We start from the raw sequence: 15,218 nt of genomic DNA, 5'->3' as shown, positions 1-15,218 counted from the left end.
GGGCAGAGACATAAATGTCCCCATCTCACTTGGACTCAGCCCCAGAGGAGGTGGGGGGACAGGAGCTGAGAGCAAGGAGGGAGGGAAGGCGGGAGGAAATGGAGAGGCTGGGAGAGCCCGGAAAGGAGCTGGCTTCAGGCCTGGGTCTCGGGAGGAGGGAGCGTGGTGGCCCAGGGACTGAGCGGAGTGGTCTTGCTGACTGGAGGACCGTGGGCACATCCGAGTTCCCATCTCATGCGGGTGATTTAGGGGACAGGGCTCACCCTCTCCGGGCTTCACCGACAGGTTGTGAAGAGGGAACAGGACAGCACGCGATGAGCTGACTGAGCCCCAGTCACCGCCGAGGGGATCTTTTCATTCACAAGGAAAGTGGGTGCCGACAGCCTGGGGGAGCAGCGGGCTGGGGTTGCTGCCTGAGGGGCGGGGCGAGGACCTGGGGGGTCCAGCGGTGCCCAGGCATACCTGACCGGGGCTCCAACAGCCCTCCTTAGGGGTGGCAACTTGTCTCCCTATTAAACTTGATTATCCGTCTGTGCGCCGCTAGGTCCCCATGACCCCCACCTGCCCAGAAAACACTGGTTATGGGGCCTGAGGCTCAGACCTGTCATTTAGCTGGAGGAGGCAACCCAAGCCACAGTGAGCCTTATGTGCAGAAGCATTGCTCAACTACGCCGGCACCAGCCCAGACACTTAGTGCCCTGTTTACCCTGGCATGGGCAGCTGGCACAGGTGGGGCTCTCCAGGGAGCTCCAGAGGCCCAGCCAGCAGCCCTTCCTGGAGGCCAAAGAGGAGGCCAGGACAGCTGCTCTGTGGAGCTGAGGGAGGGGTGCACCGAGAGGCACCTAGCCCAGCTGCACACCTGGTCCTCGCGCTTCAGCCCACAAGGTGCCAGCCACCCGCCCCCCTCCCCAATCCCAAGCTCAGTGGCCTCTCAGCTGCCCTGCCAGAGGAGAAGAGGCGATCACACGGGCCAGGCCCAGTAGGAGAAACTGCAGCTCTGAGGGTTCTGGAAACTCCTCAAAAGCGCCCCCAGGAAGTCGGGGAGGCTGGAAGAGGTGAAGGAAGCCCCAGGACTCTGGAGCCCTGGTCGAGTGTGCCTGACACTTCTTGACTCCCCAGGTCCCAGGGACCCACCCTCAGCACTGAAAGGCACACATGGCTTCACTCGAGTGTGCACCGTCACAACCCCCCTGCTCCGCGTCCCCCTCCGCCCTGCCAATACGACACAGATGCTTCTCCACATTCTTTCTCTATCAGACGGACCACAGGGACCGTGTCCCACAGCCTGCCACGCCCAGCATGCACATAACCTTCTAAGACCCAGCTCATAACACAGCTGATAGGACTCAGACACAAAGATGCTCACCCCAAGATCCCCCTCCCCATGTATAACCCACACTCCCGAAATGAGGACACACACAGAGACACGTCCTCTGTACCCCCCTTCCAGCTACCCACACCCACACCAAGCGAAACTGAGGGGTTCTAATGCTTCGGTCCTGAGCTTCCCCCTGCCTGCATCCCCGTCCCCCGATCCCCTCTGTCTGCCCCCCACCTTCAGCTTCTCTCTCTCCAGGCGATGGGCGACCCCCTAGCTGGGCCCCTTTCTCTGAGGCCTCATCTCTCCTCTCCCCCTCTGGCAATGAGGGCTGCACATCTGGGCAGCTACCACTCCACCGGCCTGCAGGCTTCAGGGGGCTGGGGGCTCCAGAAGAAGGGGGGGAGCAGCTGGCAGTTGCTCGGTGGGGGGCCTCCCTTCCCTCTGCTCACCACCCCCCACAATGGATCGCCTACCCCTCCCCGTTCCAGGCTGAGTCATCCCTACATCTGGAGCCTCAGCACATCTGGAAGAGCTACAGCCTGTGCAGGCAGCTCCACGTGGACACCCCTTCCCCCTGTTGCCACTCACCCCCACCCCTCCTAGCAGCTGGGTTCCGGCCCCTCAACCCCACCTGGGCCAGGTGCCTGGTCACCTAGCAGGCAGGCGGGCACACGAGCGCCAGCCTCTGAGACGGACATCCAACGACCTCAGGGCCTCTCCCCGGTAGCGGTAACCACAGCTACTCGGTGCCCAGCCCCTGAGCAGGCCGGGCAGCACTGGCCTTGGGGGAGGCCAGGCCCTGGTTTGGGGGAGGCAGGCGAACCGGGCGCTGGACAGGCAGAGGGGGTTTATCCTGGCGAACCGGGCGCTGGACAGGCAGAGGGGGTTTATCCTGGCGAACCGGGCGCTGAACAGGCAGAGGGGGTTTATCCTGGCGAACCGGGCGCTGGACAGGCAGAGGGGGTTTATCCTGGCGAACCGGGCGCTGAACAGGCAGAGGGGGTTTATCCTGGCGAACCGGGCGCTGGACAGGCAGAGGGGGTTTATCCTGGCGAACCGGGCGCTGGACAGGCAGAGGGGGTTTATCCTGGCGAACCGGGCGCTGGACAGGCAGAGGGAGTTTATCCTGGCGCCCGGCCCTGAAGCCAAACACCCTTCGCTAACCTCACAGACACATCAAAGCTGGCCAGGAAGGGGCCCTTCAGTAGAGGAAACCTGCAGTCCTGGCAGCCCGACAGCCTGGCTCTGGCCACTGGACCACCCTGCCCCACTCTGCAGTCCAGGCTCAGGTTAGGCACAGCAGCCCTGGAGGGGGTGGGCGGCAGGGGACACTTCCACCCCATCCCTCTCCGCTACCAACCCGCCTCCCCACCTCAGCGCTGCAGAGAGGGTGGTGATTTGCCCTGGTGAGGGTGGCGCAGCTGGCGCCAGACCGTAGCTTTGGTCCCTAGAACAGGGCTCCCTCTGCAACGTGCCCCCTCCCACCCTCTAGGCAGGAGAGGCTGACGGAGGGGCTCACTTCGGCTGTGCCTCAGCCTGGAGGAGGAGTGTGTGCTGAATTGTAGGGGCACCAACTTCACCCCCCAGCCTGGCTTGTGCAGGAAAGGCGCTCTCCAGGTAGATGAGGGAGGGTGGAGAGGGCAGGCGGCTCAGGGGTTTTGGGAGAAGAACAAAGCTTCAGAAGATAGACGCTGAAGCGGAGTCGGAAGAGGAGAACTGGGCTGCAAGCCACGGGCCTCTCTCCAGGGACAGCAGGGGCCGAGGAGGAAGAGGGGCTGTGAGGTGCTAACAAGGGAGGAAGGAAGTGCTAACAGGGCCACTGGGGTGAGGGGGACCCTGGAGGCAGCCCACTAAAGGCTGGCCTGGGGATAAGGAAGCTGGGGGGTGCTGAGAGAGGGCTGCCACACCCTCCCAGGAAGCTGGGTGGTGTGCATACACGTATGTACACACATGCAGACACACACTGCATGCGCCCACCCACGCGTGCATGCACACGGCTCTAGCCAAGTCTGTCCTCGGCTGGGGGCCAGATGATGTGGCTGCTTAGAGGAGCTATGATTTGCGGAAGAATGTGGTCTCTGCCCACCTCGCTTCCCCACCCCTCTGCTCACACTCATTCTTTGCCTGACTCCCAGATCCCTAATTGGTGAACAGTTTCAGGGATGTCCCAAGCTGTGCTTTCTCTGCATTTTAGTCTGAGTCCCCAGACCCTTGAGAAGCCCTCCCCTCAAAATGCCCAGCCCACAGAGGGGCTACCCTTTCTGACGGCAGCCTGAGCCCCCAGCTTGTTTGGGACTGGGAAGTCCTTCTGAAGTCTAACCACAGTCCCCTGTAACACTTGGATCTGAGCAGAGGCGCCCACAAGCAGGGTGCAGCAGAGCCCTCCTTCAAGGGGCCACAAGAGCAGAGCTACAGAGCGGGGGCCCTGGGGGTTCCTCAAGCCCTGTCTTTACTCTAACCACAGGGTCCTATCTCTAAGAGTCAACATCGAGGGTGGGGGTGGGAGAGGGGCTGTAGGGGGCGAGGGGCAGGGAAGCCTTGGAGAGAAGGAGCCCCAGAAGCAGGGGACCAGGGCTGGGGGGCTCTGAAGACCCTTAACCTGAGTTAAGCCCCTCCCATCTGAGTCTTAGTGGCTGTGCTCCATCTGCCACCCCAGACAGCCAAAGCTCGTTAGCTCAGCCTTCCCCCTGACTCCCCACCACCTACCCCCTGGAGGAGTTCCCCCCCCCCGAACCCCTGGTTGTGCCCCGGAAACCTACACTTTGGAAGGATAATGGCTCCCAAATGCCGTTTTTGTCTCTGCTAAGACTCCGGGAAGGTGAGCATTAGTCGAGCTCCTCCAACCCACTCATTAGGATAATAAGCTCCCTGCACCGTTAATTGTCAGGTGGCATGCCCCCCTCCATCCTCCTGGCTCACGGGTTTGTGGCTCAGCCCGGGGGTCAGTTCAAGACATTTTCTCCCCACACCCACACCTGTCACCTCGAGAATGAGTGACAGGCCGGTGGGCTTCAGTTTTCAAAGAGATGCTGGGAAGGAGACTCAGACACTGGTCTCATGGCCAGGAATTCCTATTGGCAACCTAGCATGTATCTGCCTCTCTTGGAAGGTGGACGGTGAGCCAAGCGTTCCTTGCAGCACGCCCCACAGGAGTTGCTCAATCCCTGGGGTGCCATCTCACCCACACGGGGGTATGTGTACACTTGGGGAGGAAACAGGAAGCAGAAGAGGTGGATTCCCCAAATCACACAGCCCGTGGAAATGGGGAGCCCGGTCAACTCTGGAACAACCCCCCTAACCAAGAGCCCCCCACCAATGACTCTGAGAATTAATTCCTCATCCCCTGGGAGAAATCTGGCCCCTGAGCAGCCAGTGTTTACTTGGAGCAAAGCACCATGGGAAATGAAAGCTGAATCAGAACTGGGCGGGCCCCTGCAGCCTGGTGGGAACATTAGGGCATGTACACACATCTTCGAGCAAGAATGGCCACGGGCATCAGAGAGGCCCAGAGAAAAGGCTTGGGTGGGGGTGAGCAGGGAGGGGACCATCGCTTCTTGCAGGAGAATCCAAGTCCAGGAAGCCTTTCTGGAGGAGGTGGTATTTGAGCTGAGCCTTGAAGGATGGATCAGAATTCGTTAGGTTGCAGGGAGGGCATGGGGCACGTGTGCAAGGTGCAGAGGAGAGGAGGGAAGCAGAAAGGGCTGGGCGTGCGGCTGGAGAGAACAAAGGACAGGGAGAGCGAGCACACCGTGAGGACAGGTGAAGGACCAGGTGAAGGTCTCCCTGAGATGGAACTTTATTCAGGCAGAAGTGGGGAGCCTCTGGAAGTTAGGGAATAAGAGGGTGACATGCCCCCACAGGGGCAAGGAGGAGACCAGGCTGGAGGCCTTGAGGACAGCCCTGATGGCCCTGGGGGGCCACACTGGATGGGGGCAGTCAGTGGCAGGGGGACAACTGTGATGAGCACATCACGCCCCCATGAGGGCGAGGGGGGCAGCCACTGTGAGGCCAGCCCAGGCAGCGCTCAGCGGGCAGCTGGGGGAGCAGAAGTGGGGGACAAGCCAGGAGGAGAGGGAATTGCTCAAATCTCTGGACCCAGCACCACTGCCATTCCGGTCCCCTGTGGCCCTCTAGGAGTAGTCCACACAAGGTCATCCTCTGAGGTTGGCCACCCATCCCACTGCCTCTGGCCTGGCCCCCGGGCCTGGGCTGAGCCAAGCTGCACAAGGCCTCCCACTGCAGCTCCCAGGGAGGGGTCCCTCCGTCCCAAGCAGCACTTCCCCAGCCCCAACATGTGTGCCACCTCTGAGGCTGCCACTGGGTGTGGGGTCTTAAGACCTGCGTGGTTTGGTCTTGACTCAGCCCCGGTGTCCCCTGTGACTTGGCCTTTCTGCCCCTCTGGGCTCCAGCTGGCTTCTCTGAGAAGAGAGCGGGTGGACAGGCTGACCTCCGAGGCCCTTCCAGCTGGGCCCTTGGAGGGCACACAATCGGCTCCTTCTTTATGGAATGGGCCAGGGAGGCTTGAGCCAGTATGAAGACATTTCAACTTTGCTGCTTTGGGGAAACCCCAGATGGAATCTGGAGTGGAATCTAGAAGGACGCACTGACTGCATGAGGTCTCTGGGCCTCCCTGCCCCCATGTCCCTGTATGTCTGAGCGTACACGTACATGCGTGCACACACTGCCCACCCACTGCCAGACTGAGTGTTGAACAGATGTTGCCCTTGTCCAGGACCCTCCCGCCTCTAGACAAGAACAGGCCCCAGGTCTGCTCAGTCTGGGGCCCCACTGTGCCCTCACCCCCACGCAGCCTCACCCACCAGGAATGCTGGGGCCCTGGGAGCCATGGTGGACACTGACAACAGGGCTTGGTGTTCTTGGCCTGAGTTGGGACTGCCCACCTCCCATCTGCAGGAAGGAGCACAGAAAGGAAGTCTGATGTCATAAAAAAAAAAAACTGGGGATCCAGAGGCAGATTCCAGAGGCCCTCTGGACTCTGCCCAGGAGCCTCATTTTCCCACTGGGGAGATGTGGGGCAGGGGTTAGAGTAGCTATTCTCTTATGACATTTTAGGGATGTGGGTAGGGTTGCAGGATTTAACAAATAAAAATACAGGACACACAGTTAAATTAGAATTTCAGATAAACAACAAATACATTTTAGTATAAGTATGCCCCAAGTATTGCATGGGACATATTCATTTATACTAAAAAGTTATTCATTGTTTATCTGAAATTCAGATTTAACTGGGCATCTGGTATTTCGTCTGGCAATGCTACATCTGTGTCGGTGGACGCCAGAAGGAAGCAGCGCCATCCTCCTGCCCTCCCCCTCAGGGCACCAACCTGCCTCGTCCCTTCACCTCTTCAGCCTCCCAGGTCTACCACTCAAGGTCCTCCATGCCCCTCTCAGCACCCTCATTCCACTCCCTAGGATACCCTCCTCCCCTAAGCTCACCCATCTTCCTCTCCCCTGAGGGCCGCACGTCCGCAGGGCTCCAGGCCTGGGCAGAGAGGCAGGAGGTTAGGGGTGTCTCAGGTCTTGGGTGTTGGTGTAGTGGGGCCCTGGAAGTCCAAGTTAGCAACAAGTTCACTAAGGAAGCAGCAGCGTGGGTGCTGCTAGGAGAAAGCTCCAGTACTCTCTGGACTAGGTCCACCTCGGCAGAGGGGTGGGCTAGGTCCAGAGCCAACTGCTGGGGGAGGAGGAAAGACATGCCGTGCCCCCCCCCATCCTTTCTCCAAGATCAGTCACCAGGAACTTCAAATAGAGAGGGCATTCTCTGGGGCCAGACCCCAATTCAGCTTGGATCAGGAAACTGGAAGATTCTGTCCTTAGGGGCCAAGAGATAATGAGAAACAGAGACCGAGAAAGAGAGAGAGAGAGAGATCAGGAGAGTTGGTGAGAAACAGACACAGAGACAGGGAGACACAGGACCAAACCAGAGACAAGGGAAATGGAAACAGAGACAGAAAAACAGACACCTCCACTGAGACAGACAGAGATTAGCAAAGAGGAGAAACAGAGATGGGAAAACAGGGAACACGTAGAAATGAAGAGAAAATGCATGGACACAGAGATGGGGAGAAACTGAAACAGGAAAACAGAGACTGGGAGAAACGGGACGGACCAAGGAGAGGTTAAACATAAGACCGAGAAAGCACGACTGGGAGAGATGAGAAACAGAGATAAGGAGAAAGCGGTGAGAGAAAAAAGAAAAAGAAGCCAAAGGACGGCCGCTGTCCTCTCCTACTAGGTTGGGGCTTTCAGTGGCAAAGTCGGATTTGAGACGCAGCAGGAGACGCCTAAATACCTAAGAACTGATCCTCTCCTGGAGCCCTCCCCCTTTCCCCAGGTCTGGGAGCAGCACCCCACCCACCATCTCCATTTCGCCCCCGGCCTCGGGGGTCCGGGCTCCATCTCTCCAACTCCCGCAAGGTCTCCTTACGTCTCATCTGTGTTTGGGCGTCTGGCTCTCACCCTCCGCGTATCGCCCACCGAGACGGCCTCCCACCGCACACTCCAGCCAGGTCCCCCCGGAGGGAGCCCAGGGAGACCCAGCCCCAGGTCCCAGCCCCAGGTCCCAGCCCCGCGCTGCCCGGCTCCGGGGGAATCCCGCGTTGAGCGATGCTGCCACCTGCCGGCCGTATCCGGGAAGCACAGCACGCCTCCGGGGCGGGGCGCGGCCACCGCTGGTCTGAATCCAGGTCTTCCCGGCCGGGGCCGCGTCCGCGGCGTCTCGCCAGAAATCTGGATGGGCCCGCTCGCACGCGCCCCAGCTCGCCTGGCTGCCGCTCGGCCCCGGCTGCGGACTCAGGCACTAGGCTCTGAATCCTGGGGCCTTAATTTCCACTGTAGTCAAACGGAGGAAGTGTACCAACACCTCCTTCCAGGATTTCGGGGAGGGTGGGGGCGGGGCACGAATGTACTAGTGATCTCCTCTAGGTTCTCCTGACCCAGAAATCAATCAGGCCTCCCCTCCCTCCCTTCTTGGCCAAAAAAAAAAAAAAAGTTCCACCTCCCTCCGTTGGAATCCCCTCAGTCCACTCCAGGGCCTTCGCTTCCACTCTCCCTCAACCTCTGCCCCCCAGAAGTCCATGTGGAAAGGGACTTCCCGTGGTCCAGCTCCCTCTGCCTGCATCCTCTCTCCATCCGGTAGGCGCAGCAGTCCCTCTCAAGCTTGGGATCACTTAGAGGGTGGAGCAGTTGAGGGTTGGGGAGGGGTAGCTCAGCAGTCTTAAACTGACACCACGATAGTTTTTAATCAGATAATCTCTTCTACCTCCCATTTCCCAAAACCCAACCCAGACTTCTTTCCCTCGCCTCCCCTCCCCTCCCCTCCCCCTCCCCCTCCCTTCCCGGGTCCGGCCCACCCCCGGTGCCTCAGCTCCGCCCCCATCCCGAGGCGGGGCCCCGTAGGTGGAGAGTCTTGGGAGAGGTCGCGGCCCCGCCTCTCCCCTCCTCCCCCTACACACGGAAGCTCAGTGGCCCCCCTGTCAGGATGTCAGACACCTGGGTCCCCGGCCTAGTACCCACCTTGCTGCTCGGCCTGCTGGCCGGCCTCCAACAGGTGAGCGCTTGGGAGGTAAAGCTGTGGAGCTTTCGGGGCCCTACTCTTGTGGGTCAGGGGCCTGCTTCTGGCTCCCGATCACCACCTTCCATTGTCAGGATTTCCTCGTGACCACATGCAGTTAGCAACTTCCTTTCTCTTTTTGCCGGGGAGGTGAGAGCAGAGGGAAGCCCTGAGAAGGCCTGGGTTCCTTCGTCTCGTGGGGGACTGTGTCGTGGGAACTACTCGCGCCCACCGCCGTCTGACACTTAGCTCCTCTTGGTGTGTGGGGACTTTGACCCTCACGTTAGCCTTGGTTCGTTCTTCTCGCTGCGTCAGAAAGCGGGGACTAGCGGAGGGCCTGAGGTCTGGACTGAGATCTGGACGCCTGGCCAGCCTATCTCCCCAGCTCCATTCTTCACAGTGCTGGGTGACCTTGGGGAAGTCCTAGCCCTCTCTAGGACTGTGTTTCTCTGCTTGTGCCCTAGAGGAAAGGAGGCTCCCTCCTCCCTTTCTAGGAGTGGGGGTAGGATTCCAGCTGGTGATAGGCTTTGATCTGGCTGCCTGACCCAAGGCTGGGGTGACCTCTGAAACCTGTGATTTCCGAGGATGCGGCAGGGTTTCAACACCCCCTCATCCCTCCCTGCCCCAGTGATGGGGGGAGTCTATCCAGTTTGGGGATGGGAGATTATCCTAGAAACTGACATAGGTCTAGAGCATGGGTTTTTAACTTCTGGGTAAGAGTCTGAGGGAAAGCCCAGGCCTGGTCCCCACGACATTCACCGGCTGCTGAGCGGCTGTGCTCCAGAAGCCCCGTTACTCCTTCGCTATCACCAGCGGTGGGTTTGTGCCAGCACGGGGCTGAGCATCCTTTTGTTGATTCCTCCCAGCAACTCCAGGGGGCAGGCTGGTAATGCCCCCAGTCCACATGTAAGTAAGTTGAACCTACCCAAGAGTACCCCAACGCTTGATACCACCTCAGTCGAGACCACCACCTGTTTAAAATGGGGGTGGGGGGAGAGAATCTGGGAGAGGATCCCCTACTCCTCCAAACAGGAGCTCAAGATTAATTCAGTAAACCTGTTCATTGTTTGTCTTCCTTAGTTGGGGGCCAGGAGAGGGGGGAGGGACAGGGGATGGGGTCTGAGGGAAAGGGGGTACACTGAGTGCCTGGACCCCTTGCGCTGTCCCCAACTCTGCAGTCACCTTACCCTCTCTGGGCCAACCTGCAGGGGTTCATTCCTGCTCTTGGCCCCACTGGCCAAGACTTGTGGGAATCAGCCCAACGATTATTGGCTGTCATTGGTATTCTTAGCTTTATTGTTGTTGTCATTAACAGTTGAACTGTTATTTCAAGGTATAAAGATATGGTGGTCTTCGGACTTCCCTGGCAGTACAGTGGTTAAGACTGCGTGCTTCCACGGCAGGATACACGGGTTTGATCCCTGGTCAGGGAACTAAGATCCTGCATGCTGGTGGCACGGCCAAAAAAAAAAAAGACATGGTGGTCTCGCCAAAGTTGGCTTCTTATTCTTGAGCCACGGTTGCTTATCTCCCTGGAGGCTGGTGTGGGGGTGACAGATAACCTCCCGTTTGCTGTGTTCCTCTACCTGCATTCCTCCCCCACGGTCTGGGAGCAGCAACCAGGATGAAATGAAACCAGGTTGTCAGTGCTCTTTCATTCATTCTGCCCAAATCGTGAGTATTGGTTTTCAGTAGACAAAAATCCCTCCCCTGGTGGGGTTCACATTCTACTGAGGAGACAAACAAGTAGCAAGATAAAGTAAAATATATAGTATGTCAGGTGTTGACAAGAGCTATGCAGATAAAGTGAGCACAGTCAGGGGACGGGGAGTGCTTTGGGGGAGTAGATGTAATTTTAAGTAAGATGGTCAGAGAAGGTGCTGGAGCCAGCCTCTCAGACACCTGGGGAAAGAACTTTCCAAGCAGGGCTTATGCACATATTTGCTATTAATCAGGTTAAATTCCATAATGATAGCCTCCATGTGGCACAGAACTAGTGCAAAAGAGGGAGGGAGGGAGGAGCTTGTTCCTGCAGGCATGTGTAAAACAGCCAGACGTGTTCAGAGAACTCCCAGTGGGTGGGTGTGCAGGAGGGCCAGGGGGAGTGGGAATGGGGGATAGGGCTGGTCATGGTGTCTGGGCCCCAGGGAGCCACTGAAGGAGGCTTCCAGCAAGGTTTTAGGTGTTCAGATTTGTGGGATAGAGACTTGCAGCAGTGTTGGGAGTGACGGGGGTGGGCGCGGGGGTTGCTGGAGTCCTGGCCGTGGTGGGGATGGGTTGGAAGGGTGGTCAGAAGGCGTGAGCTTACAGACCTGGGGGTGAGCAAATGTGGCAGGAGGTGTGGTGAGGAGAGGAAGGAGAGCTGGGGCCACGAGGTGGCGCTGGGGCTGCAGCCACCGACCCGGGGAACAGGTGGAGGGAGGTGGAGAGCAGGCGTGGGGGAAGGTGCTGATCCTCTGGGACCTGCTAGCAGTGAGGTATCTGGGCAGCATCTGGGTGGAAACCCCAGCCCCCAGTTTATGGCCCAAACCTCCGCCTCTTTTCTTCCACAGGCTGCAGCCACATGTGGTCTCTTCTTGTAAGTCTGGGATTTGGGCTGTAACTTCCAGTGTGGGGAGGAGACATCCCAAATCCTGCCCTGCCTGCCTTCATCATCCTCACCCTCTCCCCTTCTAGCCAGAAACCATACCCCCCACCCAGAGAGGGAGACTCCACCCCTCACTGCTTCCACCAGCCTACCCACGGGCAGTTTCACACTCTCGGGCCAATCCCCATCCTTCTTACTCCAGTCTTAGTCCATCTCCCCTCTGAGGGTCCCCCTGGAAACGAGGGCATACACTCTCATTCTATAAACGCTAAGAAGCCCAAGCACAATGAGCAGGGGCTGAGGGGCGTGGCCTCTGGGCAGCAAAGTGTTTCCACCGGTCAGCCCTGGATGTTCCAGGGACACCGTGTCCCTCCCACCTCCTGCTCCGTGGGCCCCAGCACCAGCTCACTCCTCCTGGAATTAGCTCCTGGACCCTCCCCACTGTCCCTCTTCCTCTGCATCTCCTTAGAGTGATGTTGTAGCCACTACAACACTCAGTCCCCACACCTGCCCAGTGAGGTCGACAGGACCTTCATTACACCCATCTTATAGATGAGGAAAGTGAGGCCCAGCAAGGAATGTAACTTGGCACGAGTGCACGAGGCCAGTAGTGAGCTGAGCCTGAAACCCGGGTCCTGATCCCAGCCCCAGGTTCCTCCCACTGAGCCCAGGGGGCCTGGACCTCCACCCTGCTAGGGGTGCGGCTCGTGCCCTGAGCGCACGGGTGAGCTTTAGGGAAGCTGGGATCCTCTGCCTCCCAACCTTGGTACCAATGGCCTCTCTCTGACCCGGTCCGCAGCACCTGCCCTAAAGGGTTCAACTGCTGTGGTAACAGCTGCTGCCAAGAGTACCAGCCAGAGCAGTACGAGCTCTTCTCTGGCCCCTTGAGGTGAGCCCTGGGCCAGTTCCTCTGGCCCACACAGGACTGGACTGGACTTCCTGCTGAGGGGCGGGTGTAGGTCGGGGAGGGAGGGCGGTGCAGCGGGTGTGGCTGGAGACTCAGGCTGACGTTGGTGGTTCCTTTTACCCCAGGATCTTTGTTGTCCTCTTTCTGATCATCATACCCCTCTTGTGCATCTGTGGCCTGGCTAAGTGCTTCTGTCGCAACTGCAGAAAGTCGGAGCAGGACCCCCCAACGGATCATGAGGGGCCCCCAGAACGGCCCCGCATTACTCCCACAGAGAGGGTCACAGCATCCATTTGTGAGCCCCCACCCCCCTACAGCGAGGTGGGTATCCACCCCAACCCCTGCCCTGTCCCTCGGCTCTCTGTGCCTCCCCATTTAGATTTTTAGAGCAATGGGGGCAGTGGAGGGTGTCCTTACGCCAAGCCTCTGGGCCCTAGGGAGGGCTCTGCAACCAGCGTCGGGTCACCCTTCTCCCTGGTAAACATGCCACCACCAGCACGTGGGTGGCAGTGGCCAGTGGCAGGCCCTAAGAAGTCCCTGTCCCCTCCTTTCCCTGCAGATTATCCTGAAGGCCGCCGTGGGTCTGCCTCCCGTGGAGCCGCCCCCTCCCTACAGCTTCAGGCCTGAAGAGCATGCTGGGGTGCGCAGCAGCATCGACACCCCCACCTTCTGAGCCACCTCCTGCCTGGAACCTTGTCATCAGCCGCCTCCTCCCCAGGGCCTCCTGGATCAAGCCAGAGACTCGCCCCCCACCGCCCGTCGTGCCAGACCTCTGGCCATTCTTGGCTTTAACTTATTGCTTTTCCTACCGCGGTTCCACGCCAGTTGCTTCTCTTGTCCCAAGGGCTGGTCTGGAGTGACACGTCCACCCCTCCCTCACCTGCCATTGCAAGGTAGAGGCTGCCTGGAGGAAAACGTGAACAGTTGGAGGTGCCCAGCGGTGGAACGAGCTGCTCTGAGAGTGGAGGGAGCTGCGCTCTGGCGGTACGAGTGTGGACTGGACGGCCAGCTCTGAGACGTTTTGGAGGGCGCTGATGCACTCTGGGAGACAGGACTGCCTGAGCTCTGCCTTCCATTCCACCTGACTAGAGAAGACCCCACTGTACCCTCCCCTCCCCTGCAACATGAGTTCTCACTAAATCTGAGAGTCTGCCTCTGACTGTGTGGGGAGGTGAGCCCAGGCAATGCTGGGGGACACGGCTGGGGGGTCACTGTGCCTGAAACCCCACCGTTGATGAGCCTGGGAGGACAGTACATCTGTGGGGCACCCTCCGGGAGAGGATCTTGGCAGATGCTTTGACCTCTGGTTCCTTGAGGTCTCTGGGTGCCACAGAGCCAGGACGGGGGATGGGGATGGGGTGGGAGTGACCGTCGTCGTGTGCTTCCTCATCCTACCCTCCCGCTGCTTTCCCTTGGGACACATAGAGCTCAGCTCTCTGACTCTCTCACCACGGGGGTGGGGAGGGGGCAGTGGGGAGGCGAGCTGGGTCAGGGCCTGGAAGACCTTCATCTGCCTCACCCTGGACTCTCTGGAGGGAGGAGAGAGAGCAGGTCTGCCCTTCTCCAGTCCCGCGTGGTTCTGGGCACCACCGCCTCAGCCCCATCTGCGGGACTGAGCACCCGAAGAGGAGAGGCGCTCACCGTTGCAGCGTGGCAGAGTCTTCACAGGGCGTTTTCCCCGCGGGGGCCTGCAGCAGAGTGTGGAGCGGGAAGCCTGGCGTGGGATACGCAGCGTGAGAGACACCCCCACGCCAGCATCTTGGGGGCCCAGGAGGCCCGGGCCCCTCCACCTGACCTTGCCTTTGCACTGCTTCCCGGCAGCCTCTGAATGCCAGCCTTCCTCCCCAGGCAGAGAGCACAGAGCGATGCCGGCCAAAGTTCCTGCGAGGGTCAGAGGTAGAACTGGCTCCGGTGTGCTGGCCTCCTCCGGGGCTCTCCCAGTAATTTTCTTGGGGCATCAGGACCCAGGCAGGTGACAGGGCCAGCGGCAGGGGGATGGCACAGCCAGCCCCAAAGATGCTAGAAACGGGCTGTCTGGCTGGGGGTTCCTGCTGCAGACGAGGCCCCAGAGGAAGAACAGCAGTTACTGACGACAGAGTTCCAGAGTTGGCAGTGGAGTGAGCCCAGCCATAGGAAGTTTCCCTTCAGTTTCAGAGGTTGATCAGGGGGAGCAGAAGGAAGATATGTGGGTGCTTGTGTAAACACGGCGAGTTCCCATTAGAGAAGTCCCAGAGCTGACGCTGCCCTCACTGGTAAACACCCACCCCAGTGGGAGGATGTGAAGCCATGGCCTTTGCAGACCTGGGAGAGGAGGTCACCCTCTGCCTGGACGCTGCCTGCCTTTCACTGAAGGTGAAATAGGGTCTTTAAATCCTTCCCAGCAGCAGCAGAGCGGCCTGGAGGAAAGTGGTTGTCATGAAGCCCAGCGGGGCTGGGACCCAGTAGCAGAAATTGTCAGTTCTATGGCTCTCTGTTTGCTGTTGGTGGGAGTGGAAATAGTGTGTTTTTCCTGGAGGGCAATGCAGCAGTATCCATTCATGTCACAGATACTTACAAAGACCCTACTGTGTGTCTGACGCTATGCCTGGCCCTGGGTAGCCATTAAAATTTTAAATGCCCATGACCCAGCATTTCCACTTCTAGGAATGATCCTTCAGAAATGCTCATACAAAAGAGCTTAAAGATATATACAATGGAATATTACTCAGCCATAAAAAGAAACGAAATTGAGTTATTTGTAGTGAGGTGGATGGACCTAGAGTCTGTCATACAGAGTGAAGTAACTCAGAAAGAGAAAAACAAATACCATATGCTAACACATATATATGGAATC

At 58.9% G+C, this 15,218-nt stretch overlaps 1 protein-coding gene across 2 annotated transcripts; it reads left to right on the top strand.

The window, feature by feature from the left end:
• The first annotated feature begins 8,732 nt into the window (after window positions 1-8,732).
• TMEM92 (transmembrane protein 92) lies at window positions 8,733-13,508 on the top strand. Of its 2 annotated transcripts, XM_060082274.1 has the most exons (5): window positions 8,733-8,888; window positions 11,444-11,469; window positions 12,278-12,367; window positions 12,511-12,706; window positions 12,945-13,508. In XM_060082274.1, the coding sequence occupies exons 1-5, from the start codon at window positions 8,820-8,822 to the stop codon at window positions 13,056-13,058; spliced, it is 495 nt and encodes a 164-aa protein (XP_059938257.1). In that variant the 5' UTR covers window positions 8,733-8,819; the 3' UTR covers window positions 13,059-13,508. The 2 variants fall into 2 exon arrangements, with proteins under 2 accessions (XP_059938257.1, XP_059938259.1); XM_060082276.1 differs by lacking the exon at window positions 12,278-12,367.
• Window positions 13,509-15,218: the final 1,710 nt, after the last annotated feature.

This window comes from Mesoplodon densirostris, chromosome 18 (genome assembly GCF_025265405.1).
Source record: "Mesoplodon densirostris isolate mMesDen1 chromosome 18, mMesDen1 primary haplotype, whole genome shotgun sequence".
NCBI classification, from domain to species: Eukaryota; Metazoa; Chordata; class Mammalia; order Artiodactyla; family Ziphiidae; genus Mesoplodon; species Mesoplodon densirostris.
The sequence above is the reverse complement of the archived record's forward strand: the minus strand, read 5'-3'. Positions and strand labels throughout refer to the sequence as shown.